This window comes from Zonotrichia leucophrys, chromosome Z (assembly GCF_028769735.1).
Source record: "Zonotrichia leucophrys gambelii isolate GWCS_2022_RI chromosome Z, RI_Zleu_2.0, whole genome shotgun sequence".
In the NCBI taxonomy this organism is placed as follows: Eukaryota; Metazoa; Chordata; class Aves; order Passeriformes; family Passerellidae; genus Zonotrichia; species Zonotrichia leucophrys.
The window spans coordinates 3174144-3199137 of NC_088200.1; the positions used below are offsets into that span (position 1 = coordinate 3174144).

At 44.3% G+C, this 24994-nt stretch overlaps 1 protein-coding gene across 2 annotated transcripts in view; it reads right to left on the reverse strand.

The window, feature by feature from the left end:
• SETBP1 (SET binding protein 1) overlaps nucleotides 1-24994 on the reverse strand; it is a 267698-nt gene that overhangs the window by 66867 nt on the left and 175837 nt on the right. For both annotated transcript variants that reach the window (XM_064735472.1, XM_064735471.1), the window contains one exon: nucleotides 12539-16019. In XM_064735472.1, coding sequence (XP_064591542.1) covers nucleotides 12539-16019 — 3481 coding nt within the window. The remainder of the gene's footprint in view (nucleotides 1-12538; nucleotides 16020-24994) is intronic.

Sequence of the window (24994 nt, forward strand, 5' to 3'; positions counted from 1 at the left end):
TGTCACTGGGGAGTAATTAGGTCCTCTGCAAATCCTAGTAGGAGTCTCACATCTCCAGCTGGCACATCTTGCTTAAACATTGAGTATGAGCTGACTGAGGACTCCACTAGAGATGGTTTAACACCCAGAGTTAATAAAAGAAGAGAGCTGCCAGCACTTTGGACAGCATTCTTGGAGTGAGAATTAATCCCTCTTCCCTGTAATATTTTAACTAGTGTGAATACATCAATACCATCCACATTTTAAGTATCCTGCTTCATGATTCATGATGAATCAGAGGATGCAGCCGCCCTGTGCTCTGCTCAGGTAGGGTGTGAAAGTGAAGCAGAAAGTGCCATCAAGCCATAACAGTACAGTTGGTTTGTAAACCCCACTTCATTCCCTACGTTTCAAAGCCTTACCAGTATTAATTAATTAAATCCTTGCCACAGCTCTATGAGTTGAGCAAGGGCTTTTATCTCATTCTATCAGCCAGTGAACGTGGAGACCCTGGAGGCCACACTGAGATTGTCTGCTTTAGGCACTCAATTTATTCATTGCAACATCTAAAATAAAAGAGGTGCTTGGCTCCAGCAGGATGATTCAGATCTCTCAGGGCAGGTGCCTATGCAAACCACACTGGCAAGGCAGTGACAGATGCCTCTGAAGTAGGACCCAAGTGATGTTCACACGTTTCTCCATCAACAGAACAGAGAGCTGCAGGCCCTTCATGGGATGATTTAATGTGGTTACATGCAGCCACTCCAGGCATAAGCACTAGGAAGTATTATTCTCACAAGTGTGGCTGGGTAATTGCTTTATTCAAGGCTCAACAGTGAGCAAACCTGCTTATGTGGGAATCAAAATATAAATTCTCCTCTGAAGGGCAAGCACCTGGGTTGTGGGATAAGTGGGAGGAAGCACAAGATAGGAATGAATTGAGCACTTATCCTGAAAATAGAAACGTAGAGATCCAGGCTGTCCAGACCAAGGGGGTCTGGCCCCAGCACTTTCCATTGCCCCAGCTATTCCAGGAGACAGGTATGGCTGGAGTGGAGGCACTAAAGGTCAACCACTCAACAAACAGCAGCGTAGGATGCACAAACTAGAGAGATCACCCCAGAAAACAGGGAGGTCTTTTGCTTGTAAAGTTTCTATTGCAGACCTCTACCAGATAAATGGCATGAATTGAGTTAGCAGGGGAACAGGCCTTGCCTGTGACCTAGACTTAGGAATGCCTGGGTGCTTCCACACTGCCAGACTGACACATCTGGCATGTCTCCTGTATCCTGGTACCCAGGCCCCCCACACTCTGCAGTTATTAGCTGGCCATTAGGGAGGATTTTATCCATCTGAGAGGAAAGCTGGGCATGGCAAAGCTGACCTGTGTGCTGCAGGTTCTGTCCCAGGCACAGCCTGGACAAGCACCGCACAGATTTGTCTCTTTACCTGGTGCAATATCGCAGTGCTAGCCTCAAACCCCAATAACCCTCCTGTCACTCCCCAGAGCACACAGGAAGCACATGGATGCAGAAAAAAAGAAACATTTTGACATCTGTACTGGGAAACAAACAAACAAAACACAAACACCCAAACCTAAAAACCCAGAAATACTTAGAATTTTGCACCAGGTCTACAGGGAGATGTTGTCCAGTGGAGATCAGGATCAAGTGTTGTGCAGTGTGGATGATCTGCCAGCTCCAGCTGCTAGCAGCTCTCAGCTGTGTGAACCCAAACCAGCCTGCATCAAGCAGTTCAGAGACACAGACTGTCTTTCTGCTTTGGACCACATAAAGAGTATGAACATGCTCCAAATTTCTCCTGCTGGAGTGTTTTGTGCTAGTTCGATATCACCTGAAAGTTTGGTCAAACCGTGGCTTAATGAGGTGGGGTCTTTTCCACACCTTAAGAGATGTTAGCAGCCTCTTACCCACTTTGTGAGTCATGATGGACTGTCACAGGCTGTCAGTCACTGAACACAAACAAAACCACATGCTTTTGTGTTTTCAGTTCCTCTCAGGTCTAAAACACACTGTCCAGATTTACTTGCAACACTCAGTCTCTCTGGGAGGTAGGTTCCTCTTCAGATGAGACAGACTGAGCCATTCCCTGGGACTTAGACACTTCTAGTTCATTCTCACAGGGACTTAAGTTGACTCATGAACGGTCTAAATCACATTCACTGACTTCTTCAAGCTATGCAGTATCTCAGGAACAGAGCTGAGAAAACGACTCATGAGTTCTGAACCTGGGCTTGAGCCTGATTTATTACCATTTTTACCTGCTAGGGGTTTCTTTGATCTCAGCAAGACTCTTCACTGATTAGCAGCAGAGAAGGAGAATTTGGGTTAATGCATGCTCTACCCACTCTTTAACATAAGAGTGGCTCCTATTAGCTCTATAGCAGTTTGTCTTTTTGTGCAAGAACTTGCACAGCTGACTTGGCTAAACTTTTAATGGGTGCGCTTCTCATGTGGGAGGAAATGTTAAGCTCTGCTTATTGTTACTTAGAATTACACACCCAAATGCCATAACTCCATCCAGAGTTCCCAGGCTGCGCTACTATATCACAAATAAGATCTTCCTCACCGCCTAAAGTAATGTCATGATGCAGTGAAGGAGCCAAGGAATGCTGGGTTTGCAAAACACACACATTGCTTCAGATTGCAATGAATTCATTTAAGAGGAGATCAGGCAGCAAACCATTAATTTCAGCGCAATATATTTCTCTGCTCTTCTTATTTACCGAGATGTTGTCTCAGCAGATCAAATCAATGAAATTACAGCAGTGCACTGACAGCAGCTGATATCTGCCTAGTATCTTGGGGAGGCATCCCTTTATCAACGGCTTCCAGCTTTTTGCCTGACACATCTCCACTGTTTTGTCTGCTCTGTTGGAAATAGGAAAGTTAAAGTTTTCCAGCGTAACTGGCTGAGTCAGGAGCCCCTGTGGGCAGCCAAGCACAGGCACAGATATTGGCTGCCCTGTGAGCAGCAAACCCAGCCCCACCGTGCCAGAGGAGGTGTGCTGCTCTCCCTGGGTGCCCTTCTGGAGGCCACGTGTAGGGCGTACACAACTCCACCCTCGGCTGAGGTGGGAAAGTTGTTCAAAGTGGTTTTGAGGTTTTGTTGAGAAGCAAAACAGGAAATCTGCATGAATTTGGAGTGTAACTAATTTTTTTTTAAAAACTTGTTGCTCTCCTAAACTTTTTTAAAAATAAAAATTAAATAAATATCTGGATGACAAAGTTTCTGCAACTAAAAACTTGTCCCTAGTTTTTACTGGTGCAGCTGAGACTTCAGGCAGCAAAACACCCTATAGTAGTCCAGGGATTTTTTTTCCTTTCCTTTTTTTAGCAAACCGAGCAACTCAAAGGCTGTGTCAACTTACTTAAGTGCTCTTTATGCCAACTAATCATAGCTGGCACAAAAAACAATGCTGACTATTGCTCCCTTTCCTGCCTACAGTGGAGGCGGGGAAGGCCAGAGTCACAGAGCTGTAATGGCAAGACTGTGCCATCTGGAGAAATTCTGTATCCTCAGCTCAGCTGCTTGCGACTGAATTCCCTCAAAAAAATCAGTGAAGAGGACAACACCAGAGGGGCATAAAGGACCAGAATAAGCCTTCCTGAGCTAACAGGCTGACCCACATACCCAGTACAACTACCACAGCTGAAAGCATCTGGTGCCCCTGTCCTTTCCTTCCTCAGCTTTCCCTCTGGTAACTATGAAAACCACAAGAGCTAGTTTAATAGCCTGCAGTAGTGTGGGCCCTCCCCAGCCCAGGGAAAGCTATGGTGAAACCACCAAGTTTCCCCATGAGATGGGGATGGGAATGTTATTACTACTGACCTCAATGTAGGACCAAATAACAATAAAAACCCCATCAGCAGCACCACAAGCTACTGAGCTTTTTGGTACATTGCTGATTCACATTCTGTGACACTCTTTGCTGAGCAAACTCTACCCAGGTGTCTTCACAAGTGTGTTTTCTGTTCTGTGTAAGGCTGAGATTGGGTCAGATTCTCTGAGGAGATAGTCTGTTGTAATTCACAAGCAACTGCACTAAGTCAAGTGAGTTACTTGGTGTAACTCAAATTGACTGAGCTGTATTTTGCAGTTCCCAACAAGCTCCCCACAGTTTTCTCCCAGTTCCTTTGAGCTGCCTCTGTGTGCTGCATAAGGCACAGGCAACGCTTTCGCCGCCGCTCCAGCATCACTCTGACGTCAGCACTTTGATTTGATTTTCTGTCACTGTTCTTACAGATTAAATTTCAACCAGTGACCCACAGTTTGATAGCTCATTAGCAAATCCCTTGGAGCCATCCTGTCCTGCCCTTGCTTGACAGTTAACTCTGCACTGCACATAGTCCTGAAGCCTCCTGAAGGCTGCACTGCGCCAGGAGAGAGCTGGGTCAGAATCAGTGCAGCTGCAAAAGCCTAGGGGGATCTATGCCCAGGTGCATGTTTTCAATGACAAATCACTAATGATTCTTATTATGAGTCCTTGGGTCTCTTCAAGTCATTGAGGATGTGTAAAAACTCCTCTGTGGACAGTCAAAGCTTTTCTTTCCCATCCCTCCCCACAGCCCTTTATCTACAGGGGAATTATTCTGACTTCCTTCTTGTTGAGACCTTAAAACAGGACATTCTTTCTCCTTTTGTTGTTCAACATCATCATTGCAATCATGCAATCATGCAGACTGAGCCCTTTCAAGTTTTCTCTTGCTGCGACACATGGATACAAAACTCCTGGAAGGCAGTGGGAATGGAGAGGCAGCCTCAGATCATGTCCTGGAGGTCAGACCCCAGCTCAGTTTTGCAGTTGGGCAGGTCAGGATGCAGGCTGCTCTGACTACATCAGGATCCCTCTCACTGGCAGATGCCTTATGTCAGTGGTTTGATTGATTTGATTTGTCAGTGATTTGATTGATCAGATTTTCCTATGCCCAGCTTTGAGTCACACTGATCAGCAGATTTGTAGCAAAGGTGCAGCCATGGTTCTGTTTTACCTCCTCCATGCATCCATGGACCTCTTGCCTTGCAGGTACACTATCAGTGCCAAGAAAGAACATTGTGTACAGTCCAGAGCTAAAGCAAACAGGCTTCCCTCTCACTCTTCTTAAACTGCCACTTACACAAGTACCCAGAATGGCACCATCAAAGTCTCAACAGACCCACTCCCTCCAAGCTAGGAAAATCTTATAAGTGTTGAACCAAAGCTATTTTCAACACCTGGCAGGTTGCACACAGACAGAACGACCCTGGCATACCCAGTATCCTTCTCTGGTGTGCCACTGAAGCTGTGGATGGAACTTTCCAGCCCCACGCTGTCCCTTTGCCTCAGTGGATACTCCGCTCCTGAAGTTCAGCCTCCCCAGTTTCAGTGGGGAGATTTATGCTGGGCCGAGATGAGAATCTGGCCGTGGTTCTTTATCGCCTTTTAAAGCCAAGAGCCCAGCAGAGGCCAATTGTGTCTGACGTGAAGCAGCTGCACACCCAATGTGGAATCTGCACAACTTCATAAACTAGCAGTGGTCTGAATAAAAACTTCAAACAAGGCGTTCTGGCATTGGCCAGAGAGAGTGAAGATAAATAGCTGGGGGACGCCAAGTTGTGAAGGAAGAACTGCTTGACTGCTGGACAGAGAGCAAAGTTAAGAAGCAGAAATTAGGCAGGGTGCTGGGAGGCTTGCAACACTCCCAAAAAGCAAAAGGGTCACAGAATTTAATTTGATTAATTCATTGCTGGTCTAAAGGACATTGTACTGAGCCTCAGGCAAAGCAATAAACATACAATCATTAAGAGAGGAAATGAAAGTTAAGTCAGGTGATAAATAGTCCTGCTTCCTCTCCCACTCCAGCTTCCCTCCTGTTTCTTCTCTCCTTGGTCAGTGCAGACATTGGAAGCAACACAGTAAATCAAGAGGTAGCTTTAAAACAACAACAAAGACAAAACTCATTATATTTAAATTGCCTTAGTCAAAACACTTTCAAGGAAAGCTCAGCTTCACTTTCCCCATCAGCAGCACGCCCCTGTAGGATACACCATAGGCACAGAGGAGCAACAGTCATGCTGGCTTGCTCTCCTCTCCACAGAACTCATAGAAAACTGAGTGGAAAACAAGGACTTTTATCCTAAAGGGGCAAATAATGCTTCTGGAAGTTGTTTCAGTAGTTTGGGCTTGCTTGGTTTGTTTGATTTCCTAAACATTCAGGGTCCTAAACAGCTGTTTTGATGAATGTAACTGTATTTACAAATAATGGGGGTTTGTTTTTAAAGCTCTGATGGTAACTTTTATGGGCCAGATGGCACAAACACTCACCCTGTAGCTGTACAGTACTTGTCCCTCATCAAGGGACACAGTGGGAGGGAAAAAACCCTACCAAAACTGGGGCTTGGAAAAGTTTTTCAGCTGCTGGAAGCTATGTAGGAGCCTGGAGTGTTTGAGGAAACCCCAGCAGAGGCAGAGCTGGGGAAAGGGAGGGTGATTGATACCCCACACATCCTCAGCCAGTGCAGTTCTTACCTGGCTCTTCTCCCATCCACTGCAAGCACTGCCATGGGTCTAACGCTGCATTCTCTGGGCACTGGTGAGTATCAGAGCTCACTGAGGCACTGTATGGCAGGAAACTGATTTTATCCCCTTCACCCACTCAAACACTGAGGTTAACTGCAATTAGGAGATTTTTTTTTCTGCAGTTAAATGAGAAAACTAAGATATGGAAGATGGACGTGAAAATCCTAGACCATACACCAGTCTGTCTCTGAATTTATGCACTCAGTGCCCTACAAAATGCAGGTCCTGTTGAGTCGGATCTTTGCTATTGAAGAAAGCCAGGTGACTAATTTATGTGATTTTCTGGATATCTATTCAACTTCATGCATCACCCAATATTCACTTCTCTCTTGTTTCAGTGTGCAAAGGTTCATCCACAGGTATACATGCAAGACCCAGCCAGAAACAGGCATTCATTTTATGTCTTTGAGCTGGTCAGGTGAGAGAATGTTCATCACACATGCTGTTTACAGAAATACAGAAGCATTAAAGCTGGAGAAGCCTGTAAGATCACCAGGTCCAACCATTCCCCCAGCACTGACAAAGCCCATCACTAAATCACCACTATTGCATGTTTTTAGACACTTCCAGGGATAATGACTCCACCACTTCAGTGGGCAGCCTGTTCCAATCCTTAAAAATATTTTCAGTGAAGAAGTCTTCCATAATATCCAATCTAAACATCCTCTGAAGGAACTTGAGGCCATCTCCCCTTTTCCTATTGTTTGTTACCTGAGAGGAGAACGACCCCCCGGCTGTCCCCTCCTGTCAGGAGCTGTGCAGAGCCACAAGGTCCCCCCCAAACCTCCTTTGCTCCAGGCTCAGCCCCTTCCCAGCTCCCTCAGCCTCTACTCATCAGACTTGTGGTCCTGACACTTCTCCAGGTGTGTTGCCTTTCTCTGGACATGCTCCAGCACCTCAACACCCTTCTTGCCATAAGGGACCCAAAACAGTGGGTCAAACTGCATGGTCCTACTGTTTCCATTCTCACTGAAATAGTGAATTCACTGGAGAATAATGAACCAACATTGTGATTCCAGGCCTATGTAAAATGATAAATTACTTGTGGAAAGTATTATCATATGAAAAATCAGCAAAATTTAATTACTAAGGCAATTGGCTCACACTATTTACCTACATCTGCCATATACATTTAGAACAAATATGCTTATCCACTACATAGATACTGATCCCTTCTCAGTGTAAAACTGTGACTGGTCAGGGCTAAACCTGATTGATTGATAAACTTGATTCCTTCAAGAGTGGAACCAGCACTGCACAAAACAAGTGAGGAGGAAAGGTCAAGCTAGAAATTCAGGTCAGAAGAAATTCAGCCAAGTAGCACTGCTGGACACTGAAGAGGGGAAAGCCTGGGAGGCCTGTAGGTAAGTTAAGCATTAATTTATAAAGCGTGTTTTTCATGCTAGCTATCCAGCATTCAAAGACTGATGATTACTGCTTTCCTAATAGCTGCATATGATCAACTTTATATTCCTGTAAATATACTGTGCGTGGTGTCTGTGCTGTATCTGATAAAACCAATGCACTTCCTGATCTTTGAGCCATGATACCCAACACGCAAGCAAGGCAATCTGTGTTCACATAATCATTGTTTAAAAATAAAAAACAACAAGGAGGCATAAATAGTGTGACAGTAAAGTAGCACAGACCTTGATTAGTCTCACTGCCAAGAAAATCAGAAATGTAGCCCTGCATACAGCAACTCTCAACCTCTGCTTCACCTCCAGCTACATCCTGGCCTGCAGTGATTGTAACTAGGACATAATCTGACAGGTTGTACATGCAAATTACCATTTTATCCATGCATCTTAAAAGGTTAAATGTGCTTTTCCTCATTATTCCACCTAAGGAAAAAAGCAAGGGACAAACAATCTTGCTTTTTTTTTCTGTGGGATGAGCTGTGGCATTGAGGCTGCTCATCAGCAATGGAAGTCTCTTCTCCAGCATCAGGAAACAGGCAGACACATGACAAGGAGATGTGGAGTTTGCCACAAGGGCCTCTTTAAAACATCTCTACTCTCAGTGTCCCCAGCCCAGCTGCAGCACCAATCTGTGACCTCTCCCTGGCTCCCTCACCTGGGCCTTCAGTAACTCCTGAAAGGCAGATGAAAGGCTCAGCCATGCAGCTGTGCACAGTGCCTCAGGTCACACGGTGCCACAGGGACACCAAGGCTGCTCTGCAAGTGTGTTGAGGTGTACCTCTGACTGTTGGAGGGAAGGCGTCAACTGAACCAATGCTTGGTGCACACAGCTTGACAGATCAGCCCAGGATGTGCCCAAGTGTCTGTGGCAAGGCAGGATCAGAAACACTTTATGCTGCATTCCTGCCTGTAGGCCAATCTAATGCCACTGGAATAGTCTTCAGCTAATGAGAAAAGCCCTGTTAAATTGGTTTTGATTAATTAGTCTTTCTAAATGCAGTAGGGTTGTATGGGCACAAAAAATTTAGCAAAAATAACAATTTCAGAAAAAGGCCCCAGAATGCAACAGTAATGAGGAGTGGCTGGGAAGAGTTGTAAGCTTGTTATTATGGAAGGAAGGAGGAACACCAACTTCTCCAGAACAATGTGTGGAAACAGGCCACTGGGAAATTAGCCATATGCATTAACACTGCACATTTAGCCCAAAATGGTCCCAAAAGATGTACATTGGCTCAAAGCTCACGAGAGCTCCACTAAAGAATGGCCAGTCATAGTCCAGGCTGGTGCAGGACAAGAAATGGACTTTTGTTGTGCCCAACCAAAGTAACTGGTGACACTCCCTTAATGGGTCTGTTCACTTTGGGCACAGATTTCCACATCAGATCACAGAATCATGGAATAGTTTGGTTGGAAGGGACCTTGGATCTATTTCCAAAGCTCCTAGGCTGAGCTGGGACACCTTCCGCTAGCAACAGTACTGAAACTTCAACCAAGTCCATGAACAATTCCAGGAATAGGACATCCATAATTTCTCTGGGAAACCTGTGCCAGGCACCTCTCTTGAGCCAGCTTCTCCCACAGATAGGAAGGACATCACTTCCCTTTATGGCCTATTTCTTGCTAGATAGTAAAATCATACCTAGGCTTAAAGATTGTACAACGGGACTGTTTTCTACCACAAGCAGGACCACTATTTATCACCAAGGAACACCAAACTTCTCAGAAATGGCTAAGCACTGTCACAAGGGAGACAAAAACATAAATTAACAACAACACAACGGTACCTGCAGCTGCACACCACACTGAAACAAATTACAGTGCCTGAATCACCAAAAAAACCATAAATGGTTCTCTCATCCCTCTCATCACAGATATATCCACTGAGTGTGGGTAGATTTTGCTACGTATTTTATCTCCAGAAGAATGCAATGAAGTTGCAAATGGCACCACTGAGCACACCAAAATGCCACTGCAGTAGAGATAACACTGAAATTGTGATATAAATCTATTTTCAGCTTTCATCAGAATATTCAGGATGTCTCCTCTTATCTCTGTTATGTATTAATTTTAACTTGTGAAAGATGACAAATACTGAAAGGAAAGAGCAATCAGGCTATGGAAGTTGCCTCCTGGGATGGACATATATGTCCTCATAGGGCTTTTTTTTTCTTTCTTCTTCCTTATATTTGTCTGATTAGTCAATCTCCTCAGGGAAATGCAAGGTGAGTTGGGGGCAGGAAGGTGAAGGTTATCATGGAAGAGAGCAATCCTCCCTCTGTGGGAACTGGTTAAATAGTTATGGCTAGACTCAAGTGCAGACCTCTGCTGGGAATCCCAGTGAAGGTCAAAGGCAGAGAGGAAAAAAGCTGCTCTGAGATCTTGGGCATTCATAAGCAGACAGATGTTTCTAGGCTTTAATGAGCAGTCTTGGCTCCAGGCCTTTCTTGGCAGAGCTGTTTAGTTTTAGTATTTTTCCTTGTAGTGCAAGGTATGGCTCTGGTTATCTGGCTCTGCTTAGCTAACTGCTGATGATTTTTCCATCTAAATAATAGCATGACAATGAAGAAATTGATTAATAATCTGAGAGGTGATGGATTAGGTCATGGGGAATGCTGTGCGGCTGTAAGCATGAAGACCAAAAAATAAATAAAAATACCAATTTCAGTTTAAACAAGAGCTAGTTTAAAAAGTTTAAACTGCAAATCTTATGGCCCTCCCATGACAAGTTCTAGCCCTCCATCTTATACCTTTATTCCCCTTTGTCATGGGGAATAAACTGAAGGAAAATAACATGAAATAGACTTTTTCTTTACTAATTCCATCTTCAAATCAGCCTGGTGGGGATCATGCTCCTACTTTGGAAACTAATTTGAGTTCAACACTGTTGGGAATTTTGACAGTTTGCTATGCCTTAGTGAAATATATTGAAAATTTAGCAGATTTAGCAAACATCTTCTGTTCAAAGAGCAAAAAGGCTACAAATGCAAAGGCTGTTAACAAACTGTGAAAAATGTGAACTTCCATTAAAAAGAAAAAAAAGCAAAAAAAGCTTGTTAAACACTTTGAAGGCTTTTAATCCTATGTGCCAGAACCCAGCTTCCTTAATGAAATAGCCACTGCAGCACTTGGTGGAGAATAACTTTGTTCCTTGTCAGGCATGCAACTCTGATCTTCAGAGACTTATTTAAAGCTCTTTTCCTATATTTTTGGATGTATCATTTTTTGATGTCACAACTGGTCTAATATAATATGATATCATGAATGGGAATGTTTTCTGGGGGTAATCTGTCATTTTAAATCATTTTTCACTCCTGTATTTCATATTCTGGTCGTGGTGAAGGAATTGGAAATGTTTAGGTGGCTTAAGCATGATCTGTCTTTGGAACTTGATCAGTTACAAGTCAGTAAAAAACTTTGTATCCTGACATTGGCAAGTTGTACAAATTCTCTACTCCTGTGTTCTCAGTTAATTTTCTTTTAATTTTGAAGGCTATCAGCTACTTTTCTTTGAATCTCTTTTTTTAGCACATCAGAATCTCATCCACCACTGGTTGGTTCAGAAAAGCTCACCCCTTTCCAGAGCTAAGTGTGAAATCTGCTTTGTGATAAATATCTGATGGTGTGGAAGCACTGGGCTTGCTCCCAAGCTAAATTCATTTGTAATGCACCAAAACACCTGCCTCTGTGTCATCACAAAAGCAGCTCCCTATTGTAAAATACAATTCACTCTCTCAGGCAAGATTCAGATTCCCTTTTTCCCCACTCTGCAGGAGAGGAACAGATGTCCTTAGCAGCTGAAAGGAGCTTCCTCCCTCTTCATCCACCCAGCTTATATTTCCAAGTCATGAGACATAAAACTCTACAGAGTCCATTGGAGAAGGTTTGTTTCCATGACACCAGTCCCTTCCCACAGCCCTCAATGCTCAGGATATTTATTTTACATGACACCTGTGGACTGGAAGTGACAGATTTACATTAGGACTGTACTCAGGATCTCTAACTATTCAGCCCAGCCATCACTATGGTGGATGCCTCTGGACCAGCAGTAGAACACATTAATGGGACACAAACACAGCTTCACACCTTCCCACCTGTCTGGTCCACCCCATCAACAAATGGGTTTTGGTCACTTTAAGGGCCAGAGCAGAGACTCTGCTCTTTTCCCAAATGCTGGACAGTGACTTTGATCTTGTGATGTTAGACACTGATTAGAGGGATGACCACCTTGCAAACAGGAATTACAATTGCTGCTGTTGCAGAATGCAATGGTAAGATTTTAGGAAGAAGTGCAACAAGAGAGATAAGTCAAGGCAGGACAAGTATCTATAAAAGTGCTGTGTAACAACTCAAAGACTTGTAAAACTTTGGGCTTAAGATGTATCCAACTTTCTTGTTGATCTCCCCTAAGTTTGAATGAAGAATGACAGTCAGTTACAAAAGACAGAAAAGTCATTATCTTATAAATGCATTTGCTGTAAATGGTGAGTCCCTCTTTGTTCAGCATTGAAATTCAAGTGCAGCAAATAGTCAAAGTAAAATAGAATAAAACAAAGCTTACCTGAAGAGGCTGAAGAATCAAAAGTACTTCTGTCCTTCCTATTTGTCTTGAAGGGCTGAATGTCCTTTTCCCTGTAAGTTCCAAAGCCTTCAAAGCTTCTTCTTTTATTCCCACTTGCATCATTGTCCCGCTTCTCACTTGAGGAATTTATTTCACCAAACATGTCCAGGGACTCTGACCTTCCATTACTCTCAGTATTACCAGAGTATCTCTTTGTGCAAGAGTCAATGGGATCACCGCTTGAGTCGCTTTTATCTTTATTCTGTGACCACTGCTGGGCATCAGAAAGTGATAGCGTAGACAGCGTATCCACTTCAAAGTTACTCTTTGAGCCTTTGTGCCCGGTTTCACAATGCTGGTGCTTCTGCTTCTCCTTGTGCTTGCTCTTCTCGTTGAGCAAGGACAGGTCTTTGTCTGAGCCACTCAGCCTCTCGTTGATGGCGTGGCTGGAGAAGCCAGTGGACTTGCTAGCAAAGAGACCGCTCAGATCCTCGTGAGTCCCCAGTATCCGCTCGTCCTTATGCTTGTGCTTGTGTTTGTGTTTCCTCTTGTGAAGTCGGCCACTTGAAAGGCTTGTTCCTCCAACCTTCGGAGGGGCCAGGGAGGACTGCATGTCTCCAAGGCCCATTCCCACAGGGGTTTGCAGGTGCACTCCGTGTTTTGCTTTGTGTTTGGCAGTGGTGGACATCTTCATGTGAGAGCTTGCATGGAATTGGGGTGGGGGCACGGTAGGTCTCATAAATGGGGAAGCCGCTCCAAGCGTGTGAGACAGGTACAAAGGAGCTGGGTACTGACCGTAGTAACCAAGATTCATCATAGGCATTGATGTGTAAGGCATTCCATAGGGTGCATAGTAACTCCCACTGGGAATAGGGTAACCGAACCCTTGTAAAAAAGGCACCTTTGTCATGGTGTCATTGGTTTTGGCAGGTCTACCACGCTTCTTCTTAGACTTCATATCAGAGGTCCTGCGAAGATAGAGCAATGGGTCATACTGGATATATGGCACAGGGTAGTAGTGATCAAAATTAATCCTGAAGATGCTGGGATATGGATTTTCATGATAAAATGTATAACTTCTATGGGAAATCCTGAACACTTGAAACTTATTGATGAGTTCCTCAAGGTCTGCCAGAAACTGGAGGTCATCTCTGTTCTGCAGGCTTTTCCTTTTCCTCTTGTGCTTTGGCTTTTTAATACTTTCATGAGAGAGAAAGTTATCCACAATGAGATGCTTCTGCCGGTGACCATGCCTGTTCTTTGTGCTGGTGTCAGATGGGATAGCCTCTGGATTGTCCAGGGTGCAGAAATCAAAAGAGTATCTCCGGCGGGATTCTGAGCTTTTCTCGGCTTGGTCAGAGGTACTGTTGTTGTCTGTACCTATCCCACTGTCGCTCGGGATGGTCTCCTCGCTGTGAGACTCGCTCACTGGCGACAGCGTGACTTCTTTCAGAGAACCTATTTCACAGAGGTGAGAAGGAGAATTAGCCATTAGCCTGGGCGGAGACAGCTTCCAAGTTCCACTGTGCATTCCTTTCTGGGTTTTTGTAGGAAGAGCACTGATAGGTTGAAGATTTGGCATAGTTTTTAACTCTGAAAAATTAGTTTCAGTGCTTGCAGGGCTGAGGTTGCCGTTGATCCCCACTAATTGTGTTGAAAGCGGATGAATAGCTGCTGGTGACGATGCCACAAGTGACTGCAGGTTGGAAGGCACTGCTGGGTTTTCTGGCTGGCTGGAAACAGGCCTTGAGTGCTTGATGGCTGTCTTAGGTTCTTCTGGCTGAGCCTGCAGCTCTGCCCTTGGCTTTCTGCCCCGTTTTTTACCAATGTAGATAGTCCCCCTCTTGCTGACATTGATCTGCTTCCCTAGCCTGGCATCAATGGTGGTTGGCCCAGCACTAGATGGTGGCTGGACTTTTGCTTTCAGAGCTATGCTGCTGGAGCAGGAGGACAAGATCTGATTGAGAATATTCTTCCTCTTGAGGGTTTTCATTTTATTAATGGTCTTGATGGTCTTCTTATCCAAGACCCCAAGTTTCCCGACTTTTTTGTGAAATTTGAGTTCACTGATGGATTTGTCCTCTCCTGGAACCATCTGGGCAAACTTAGCCAGATTCCTTCTCCTCTTCCTTTTCTTTGTTCCTGGAAATTCACGATTGATTGGGCTCACTGGGCTGGTGGAGGTCCCCTCGTGGATGGTTTCAACAGTGAGCAAAGGCTGTTTCTTTGGTCGTCCTCTTTTTTTCTTGACAGGTGTGATCACAGTAAGACTGTCTGTGTTGGTGTACAGAGGGCTGGATGGTGTGATGGGATAGGCTGAAGGAGGCTCCACCATCAGCTTCTCAGACGTCGTCAGGGAGGTCTCCCGAATAATAGGTTTAGGTTTGCTGCAGGTCCACCGACGCTTAGCTGCATGTTTGGGGTGCTGGATGTCCGGTAACTTGCCAGCTGTGGAAAGATTGGTGGGGAGGAGAGTGGATGTGACAGGTAAAGGTTTTCTGGGTCGGGCAGCACTGTTGGGGGACGCTTTGTCTGTGAACACACCGCTGTCAATTGCTACTAAGGGGGACTCATTTTCAATCACTTTCCCTGGCTTTGTGGCTCGAAGGTCTTTTTTACTCCCCTCTGGTTGAGAGCTGGTCCTGTTTGCCATTTCACTGCTCAAAGCAAGCACGGAAGGCAGGCTTTTCTCCTGGATAGTTTTCTCTATGGAGGATTTAATGGATTGCCTCTTTTTCCTTTTGTGGCCAGACGCATCTGTTGTCGGAGACTTTATTGGGATAGTAATTCGTACGTGATTGGTGTCACTTTCACAAGTGACGGCAGAAACGGGATTCTGCTTTGAGGGTGACATATCCAACATGCTGTCCATCGTGTAAGACTCCTTTTTCCCTTCCATGCTGTCATGAGATTTGCTGTCAAACGCTTTCTGAGCACTCTTTACCCACTCCATATCTGTGGTTTGCATGGTTTGGCTCATCAAGTCCTTCTTGCTGGACTTCTTCTTCGTACTTCCAGCGGGCTGATCGGGGGCCTCCAGCTGCACAGCTCCCTCTTGGTCTCCAAGAGGCAAAAGCCCATTGCACTCGGAGGCACTGCTGGGCTGGGTGGCCGTGCTGATGCTGTTGGGTGATGGGACTGTGCTGCAAATTGCCAGCTCCTTACTACTGACTGACAACTGCCCCCACGAGCTGCTGCTGCTGCTGCTGCTGCTGCAGGACTTCTTGGCCTGGGATTTGCTGTAGGAAACTCCTGGCTCCAGAGCAGAGACCTTGGTGGCACTAATTGCTTCTCTGCTGGGCTCTGTGTTGATGAAGCAGCTCTGAGAAGCGGGTCCAGTGTCGGAGCTCGCTGACCAGTCAAGGTGGTGCTGGTTGCTACTTTTCTGCTGGTGTTTTGATTTTAAGGTGTCACTGGTGAAGTCTTGTTGGAGGCCCGGATCATAGTGCAGAGCAGAATGTTTTTGTGGCCTGTCATAAACCTGGAAGGGAGCAGAAAATAAACAGGAAAAAATAAAATTAGTTTAGCAGCCCATTCATAACCACTGGTTGCAGCTCTTTATTTATGCAGTGAATAACAACAATGACTTTGTAAGAGTTAGAAACCTTTATAAAATCTTCCTATACTTGAGCCAAATTTGCATTTAGATTTCATGCACAGTAAACAAGTTTTGTTTGGTCTCCCTACTCTAAAAACAGTGGAGCTATTTCTATAAATGCAAAATTACTAAGGGAACATAGTCTATTGATTTTTAATTTAAAACACAAGTGAAATATCCCCTTTCAATGGATGAATGGTGCAACTCAACCTCCTGGTGAGAATGCCTTTTTCCTGAAAAATAATCACTCACAGAGCTTGAGGCTCAACAGCAGCAATTAAACTCATTATTGTAAACAAGAAAACTGCAAAATTATCTTGGAAGTTGTAATAAACAAGAGGAAAACCCATGGGTCCACTTCCCTGAGAAGACAGATTCTGCAAAGATTTAGTTGAATTTCCACATGGAAGCCATCCCCGCATACTTAGTGCTTAAAATCATATGCATAGCGTCAAGTGTGTGAGGCACACTTGGCAGGTTCAAGATTTGCATTACTCCCTTTCCATTTTAAAACTCTGCTGTTTGCAATGTTGGTGAGAGATATTTTCAACATGATTTCTACTCTGACAGGAGCTCTTCAAGCCACAGAGGTTACAGCAAGGGCAGAATTATGCTGAAGACTCTTACAGAGCAAAAGAAACTCTACTGTTTTTCTCTTGGTGGGCCTCCAGCTAAAAAAAAAAGAAAATTGTTTACTTCAGCTGTAACTTTTTCCTTTTAAAGAAAAAGTATCTATCTATTTGTTTTATATTCTTTCTTTGGTTGATCTGTTTTGGGGTTTTTTCTTGACTTTGCAGCTTTATTTTGTAAAACTCTGGGTCAGACCATACAACTGCTTTTGCACAAACTACTGACACTGTTGGGAATGTCAAATAAATGTTGAGACTGAAAATAAAAACAAAACCAAGGAAAGAAAAGTAGATAATAAATACAGTGTGTCTTGTGTTCCTACAAACACCCTGTTACAATTAAGCTTCTCTCAGTTGCCCATTAGATCCCCCTTTGGGGTGTTTGCAACACAAATTTTGGGGCAAGCAGGCAAAAGGGAATAAGAGGCCTCTGAGCTGGGAAAATTAGGCATCCCTAGTTCTAAGCAACTTCAGAGAAGTTTGAAAAGACAGCCCCAAGCCCCTGGCACATTATTTAGTGGCCACTAAACATGCACATTATTGACAAATTGATGCTGAGCTATCTTTCATGCCCATATAAATATAGACATGTGGCTTTTCTGGAATAGGCAATAATGATGAAGTTGTTCTGGTCCATTGTCTGAGCAGCAATCAGGGAGTCTTAAATCCTGTGGATAGTTCAGCTGTCACACACATGGACCAGCCATGCTCAGGGAAAACAGAGATTTCCAGGAATTGTGGAGTGAGAGAACGAAAGCATGCAGCTGTGGTGGAGCTGCAGATGTCGTGGGTGAGCGACACCCGGTTTCCTCAGCCTGAGAAAAGAGCTGAAAGCATAAACAGCCCTTGGGGAATGAATCCTTCTCCTCCTCTTCCTCACAGTGGCCTCCCACACATGAGCCCTGCAGCACACAGAGGACACAACCCACACTGATGCCCTCCTTCAGAACAGGGGGCCCATCCACTTCCATATCTTGAGATGGGTCCACGGAGGGGAAACCAGCAGCACCAGCACTGGAGTTTTACAGCTTGTTTTATTTTAATTATTTTAAACTGATCCCAGAGCTCCTGAGACCCATTTTGCTTAGGCCACTTGGGCTTCTCCCACTAGTCCTGGCACAAGGAGGTGGGCAGGCCATGCCCTGGTGATGTCCCAGGGGGATATGGCTGTGCTTCACTCCAGCCTCACATAAAACTTCATCTCCCCAAGGTACCACAACCTGTGATGGAAAGAAGCCCTGGAAATGCTGGGCTGAGGCCCCTCCTGGGCCCCAGCACCCACACTGAGGCAGGGCCAGGCTGTTCCTGAACAGAGCCCTGCAGCCAAGCCAGCTTCTTACACCCACGTTACTTCCAAGTGCTGAGCCGTGAAACTAAATGACCTGAAAGATTTCATTTGGAAGAGAAAAAAAAGAAGAGATAAAAATAAGAAGGAAGGTTACAGCAGGGAACAAAAAAAACATCGCACTCTGGCAACATCCTATTCCCTCCATATCTATCACAGACATGGAGATCCATGGCCTAGAAGGAGCAATAATCTCTGATCTGTATTTTAAGGCAGTTAATAAGGGCTCAGAATGGAGAGACCAGCTATAGATCAGTGATGAATGTTGATATATGGGCTTGGCTCCTCCAGCCCCATTTCTTTGGCCTGTACATTACACAGTGATGATGCAACTCCCAGCACACCCCCAATGATAGCCCTGTCATTGCTCCAGCAGCACAGGCCACCACCACATCGATCTTAAAATTCATGAGGAAGATATGCCTATGTCATCAAAGGTGCCAGCTCTGGAGGCATTTAATCACGCAGATAAGCACTCCAATTTCAACAGGCCTTCAAAAAATGACCGGTCTGCAGGATCAGGGGACTCCATTTCCTAAGCAGGATGTCAGAACTATATATCTGCCCAAGCACATCACAGTCTGCTGGGTTTCCTCATGAAACTTCTTCCAGCGAAACGTTTATTGGCTCTGCCTTGCCAGACACATCCACACCACCCAAAAATAATTCCTCTGCAGCACAGTGACTAGAGACAGTTTTGCTGCAGCAGGTGGGGTTTCAGGGGCTGAAATGGATATGTGGGGACTGTTTACCTAAAAGCACTACTAAATCAGTTGAAAGTAATGTGGTCAAGTGTATTTTATTCCCCATATATCCATCTGGGTTGCTGTTTGATCCTGTTGGTCCTAATGCTTAGGCCTCAATTCTCCCTGCTGTGTGAGCACCATCTCAAAAAGCCAACAAGGCCTAGCTCAGCCAAGCCAAGACTCTGCTAAGATGACAGAGATGTCAGGATGGTAAGGGAATCTTAAGAAACTGATATCTTGATACCTTTCACCCAAATTCTTTACTTTATTTGTCAGTAAGTATGTAATATACTCCAGCTCCATGGGGCTTGTTGGCTCAAACAGAGTTCCTGTGGCAGCCAGCCGAGAACAGCATCAAGAATAGAGGGCTTTTTTTCATGAAAACAGAAGGATTTATCTTTATTTACTTTTTCGTTTATGAGACCCTAAAAATGCTTCAAACTTCAGTGCTGGCCTCTGCTTATCATTTGCCCTTTCATTAAATGGGATTTTCTTCTACAGCCAACTTTTCTGCACTAAGAGTCTGCTCCTTCTTCTTCTGGGGAAGGAGAAGTGTAAATTAACTAATGTAATTTTACTACAACTCAGCATACTTGGTCAATATTTCCCTTCATATACAGTTTACTGGATGTTTTTAGTAGGTCAAATAATCCCAACTTTCCTTTAAAGAAAACAAAATACAACAAAAAGAAGATGATAGCTTTTGTAACTGCAGAAAGGCTTGAGCAACCTGATCCAGCACATGTCTAAACCTTAGACTATAAGAATAAGACTACAATCCTCTTATTAGTAGAATCAGATTAGCATCCTCTTATTAGTGGAATAAGATTTGAATGACAAACTGGTGAGTTTCAGGCCTCAGCTTGGGCAGTGGTGGGCAGACCTGAGAGCAGGACAGATCCCATTCACTGGTGATCACTGTCCACAGAGAAGAGGTTTTATGCTGTGTGTTTTATGCTGTCCCTCCGGTCCTGTGCAGCCCTGCACTTGCAGATGTGATTAGTCCCCAAAACAGTTTTATTCTGGTATGCAGCCCTTGCAGCTGAGGAGATGATGCTGAACCAGTCCCAGGAGGGGCAGCACCCTGCTCTGCAGGGAGTACCCAGCAGCAGAATCCATCCCCCAGGGACTCTTTGAGGATGCTTTAGTCTGCACACTCATTCTCACATGCTGCTTCCAATCCAAATGCAAAGACTGGGGGCAGATGACAACAACAAAATCAATGGTCTGGTAATATAACAATAATGATTATAAAAAAAATCCAAATTAAAAAATAAGATAAAAAATTATGATAAAATATACATTTAGAAAACCCAACACCTGAAAAAAAGAATCTGTATGCTTAAAGGGATGTTTCCCTCCTACTCCAAATGCACCTTTTTTAGGAGGTAACACACATAAAGCTTGTCAAGAATCTGGCTTGCAAATCAAAGTTAATACTACAACGCCCCCTCTTTAAATCATTCGCAGATCCATCTGTGTAATGGCTCCTCAAGTGTAATTCCCTATTAAGAGGCTTTATCTGGAGAGATAAGCAGCTGGTTCCCATGTCACTAATTGCTGTCTGCTGTGATTTTAAAACATCTGCACCATTGTGCTCTTCATTTTCATATTCTAATCACCCTGAAACTTGAAAAAGGTACATCATTGATTGTTTCTGTGGGTTAATTAGTACACAGTCTCCTTGTAGAGACAATTTAAAGGCAGTCAGAACCTCAATCAGCAAGTTTGTTTTAAAAATTAATAACATCAGGAGCGTCTGTGGGGATTGGCATCCACAGTGACACATCAGTGTGCTCTGAGGACATGCCATCCTTTGTTATATTCTTCACAGGGATGGAAACAAAATTGAAAAAAAAAAAAAGAAAAAGAAAAAAGAAAAGAAGAGGAGGAAAGTCTTCCCTAAAAGCATTATGTCACTTACAACAGGCTATTGGTGAGTCCTTTCTTTTATCTCAGGGCCACCCCTGCCTCACCAGCAAATCTGAACAAATCAAAACATCACATAAAACCTCTGTGTGGTCTAGCAACTTGCAAGCATTTTTTGGTGTCGATTTTGCCACCTAGGAGCTGGCATCTCGTCGGAAATCCATGGGGTGAACCTGTGATCTACGGGGGCACTTGCTCTGCTTTGCCTCCTGAGCTGGAAAGGCGCTGGATCCCCTGGTGCTGTCTCCTAACCAGGCAGAGGAGTGTTTTACCTCAGGCACAGCAGTTTGCTGTGGCACAGATGCTTCATGCAGACTGGACCTTCCTCGTACTCAGCCAGCTCAGAGGGAAGGCAGGCCTGAATTCAGAGCTGCTTTACTTGGGTTTATACCCAAAAGTACTCCAGACAATCCTGGTAACAGAGCTTTGGAGTCTAGCAAACTGTCAGCCTGAGATGTTCCAGGCTGAATGAATAAATCTGCAGGCTCTGACTGAAAATGTAGTTGGCATTCTGAAAAATCATTCTCTGTTCTTGTCCTGAGTTCCTAAAAACTGGAGAAGTTCCAAATTATTTGTTCCCCTTGAAAAAGCTTTCTCTGTAGCTTCTGCTTCCTAGACATGCATGAACACATGTTGCTAGAGAAGAAAAAACCCTTTGAAAGAAAGAAAAAACTGAGATTTCTAGCTCCAACACATGAATAAATAATGCTGGCTCAGCTCATACTTTTGCTCAAAATTGAGCATTTCCCCTTGTGTCCCAATGGGACAGCTGTAAACTGCTCACTTGCAGGCTCTAATCAGAGCTACAGGTTGGAGATATTTCATGTCTTTTGGTGAGTGCACTGAGCTTTCCCAGGGCAGAATTACTCTGTAAATAAAAGATGCCAAGTGGAGGAGACAGAAGGCTCAGGCAAATATAACTCTGGCCTGATGACTTACAGGTTGAGCAGTCATGGACATGAGGTGTCAGGAACCTGTGATCAAGTCAAGTCAGCTCATAACTGCAAGTCTCTGAAATGGTCTTGGGAAATTCTTCAGGTCCTCAGTGACTCCAGCCACGGATGCGGGATATAAACCAGAAAAGGACACTTTCTGAAACCACAAACAGTGGAGTCTGCTGAGGAACTCCACTGAATCTAGTTCAAAACTGATGTACGGGCTTTAATTAAAAGTGATATACCTATAGAAAACATATCAGCAACAGTAACAAAAAATTAATTGCCATATTTCCAAAATAGGGCATTTTCCATATTACAGTCCTAAATTTATCACTCCCAGAGTTTACTCCTTCTACAGCTCCCAGGTTTCAAAGAGCACAAAGCCCAAACAACCATCGCACTCAGGAGTGTGGATTACAGAATCAGAGAACGGTTTGGGTTAGAAGGGACCTTACAGATAATCTAGTTCCAACCCCTGAACATTCATTTGACGTACAAAGAGAGGCAGGAATTAATGCAAAAATGCCCATGAGAGCACAACACAGCATGGGGTGGGAGTGGGTTAATTAAAAGCCAAGCAGCAACTCTTTGTGTCCATTCACCAAACAAAACATCCCAGACCGTGGAGTGTGTTTGTGTGATTGTGTCAATACAGAGAAGCTGAAGTTCAGGCTTTGGCATCATGATTGCTTTGAGAATACCTTGTCTAAAGCACTTATCCAAGGAAGAGACAAATCAATGCAGAGATTACTGAACAGTACAAAGATGCTCACATGGTTGTGAATTGTAATTTTTCATGCATTCCTGGTAAAGCGTCTTGATTTTCTAAGTAATTCAGAAATTCCAAAGTTTTTCCAAATTCATTTTTCTACCAGCTTTAAACTGAATAATTTGCACACTGTTTCAATCTTCTGCTGCTTTGCAGACACTTCTATTTTCCACATGGAGGGATTGAGGATTTTATTTTGTCAAATTGCAGCAACGTGTTGAATTTATAAAGGTAGGATTTGGTGCAGGCTGATCTGCTCCTTACTGGTGGAATAGACCCATCTCTGCACATATTTTCTCTGTCAAATGTTTAAACAACCCTGTGCTTTTCAGAGCTTTGTATTAAGCATCGAGTCTGGGAAAACTCTAAACAGTGGGATTTTTCTGTCATCTCCAACAAAGAACCCATCATCGCCGACACAACAATGCAGTTTAAATATCGTGTTTAACCATAACACTGTTTGCCACCTCGGTTTAGGCAGCTGGGAGAGAACAACTGGGCACCAGCTAAGGTGGATACAACAGGACTCATACAATTTTCCCCATTCAGCTGCTGAGATCACCCTGGTTTGTCCTTGTTTGGCCTCAAGCCAGTGCAAGGATTTTTTAGGCAAGTGTTTCAGACATCACATCCACAAAGCCAGGGCTTGCAGAGCAAGGCACCTTTGCTGAGCTGAGTGCTTTCATTTGTTCAAAACCCTTGCAAATGAACTTAACTGCCAGCAGGAGTGATATTAAGGCTTTATTATTCGTATATAAAACATACTTCCATCCCTTCAGGAATGGTTAATTCTGTGGAGTTCAGCCTGCTCTCACCAGTGTGTCGCTATGATGTCGCTTGTCCAAGTTTCTACCTCATCTTGCTCTTCCACTTTGTAATTTCAAGCAGTAGAGGACAATGCACATGTGTACTGTGGCTCAACCAAAATAAAACAGCAGAAGTATCCCAGGACAGACTGGGACCTGCAGAAATGGGAGAAGAAAGGGGTACTAATCTCTGAAAGACTTGTGATGTTTTCTAGGATGTTAATCCCAGAATCCCAAAATGGCAGAATAGGGTGAGTTGGAAGGGACCCACAAGGATCATTGAGTCCTGCACAGGACACCCCAACAATCCCTCCCTGTGCCTGGGAGCATTGTAGAAACTCTTGTTGAGGTCTGTCAGGTTTGGTGCTGTGACCACTCCCTGGGGAGCTGTTCCAGTTCCCAACCACCTCTGGGTGAAGAGCCTTTCCTGATGTCCAGCCTAAACCTCCCCTGACTCAGCCTCAGGTCCTGTCAGTGGTCACCACAGAGCAGAAATCAGATCCTACCCCTCCTCTTCCCTTAATGAGGAAGCTGTAACTGCACTGGGGTCTGACCTGTGTCTCCTCCAGCCAAACAGACCAAGTGACCTCAGCTGATCCCCATGTGGCTTCCCCTCAAGGCCCTTCACCATCTCAGTTGCCCTCAGCATGTCTGAGATTGCTAAACTGGAAATAAGGATGTGAACAGCTGTGCACTTTAAATTTCTGCTGTAATTTTTAAAAGCCTGCAGTTCTTAATTTGCATTGAAAGGTTTCTTTTATCCTTCATTTAATATAGGAATTTCAGCATTACCTTGAATACTCTTTTTTTTTTTTTTTTTTCTGAGGGATGGGAGAAATATAAATGGCTTTTCCATTGAGGCCAGTGATTCTTTCCACTAGAGTTAAATAATTTGATTATAAATTGAGTCCTTAAATGTCAAGGAGATGCTGAATTCACCTGAAAACAGGCATTTGGGGAAGCTCATAAAAGCTGTGAGCTGCAGTCAGTTAGCTCATCATTCTTTTAGCATGCACTTCATTTAGCAGTTACTGACCGCCAGATTAATTCTTCCAAAGCATCCTGATTGCAGCTAAGGTCTAGCATGAAGCACTAAATGTGCAACAGCATTGGCAAAAAGTCCAGAAATCTGCCAGAACATCTATCAGGAACAGCTGGGTTATAAACCCTTTGAAAATTTTCAGGACAGGTCAAATACTCAGCGTCTCCTGACTTCCCTGAATGAAGATCTGAGTCCTGTTCCATGAATTCAGTGAGAGCATCACTTCTGCCTTCAGCAAATTCACTGTGAAAAGATGAACTCCACTGACCTGAACCAAAACGTGGGAGGTTCCTTCCCTTTGCAAAGTCTGCCTAGGGAGGTCATACGTGGTGAATTTCTGGCTCTGTTGGGCACACACCAAAGAGCCACTGCGCTTTCTGCAGAGCCAGTGGGTGCTGTGGGGTGTACACATCTAGAAGGAGAATGTGCTCTGGACACTCCCAAAAACCTGGTCTCAGATCAGAATGCAAAGTGGGATTCTGCTTTGTTTTCACCAGTAAAATCCTGCCTTTCTGACAGAAGGGAATAGGAACACTCTCATCTTCCCTTGCAGGGTTATAACAGTCCAAGCAGACATGAAGTGGAACCTATTCCATTTGCAAAAGGCACAGGATGAGTGAGGCTTCAGGAGATTTGTGCTCCAGTTTCCCCATA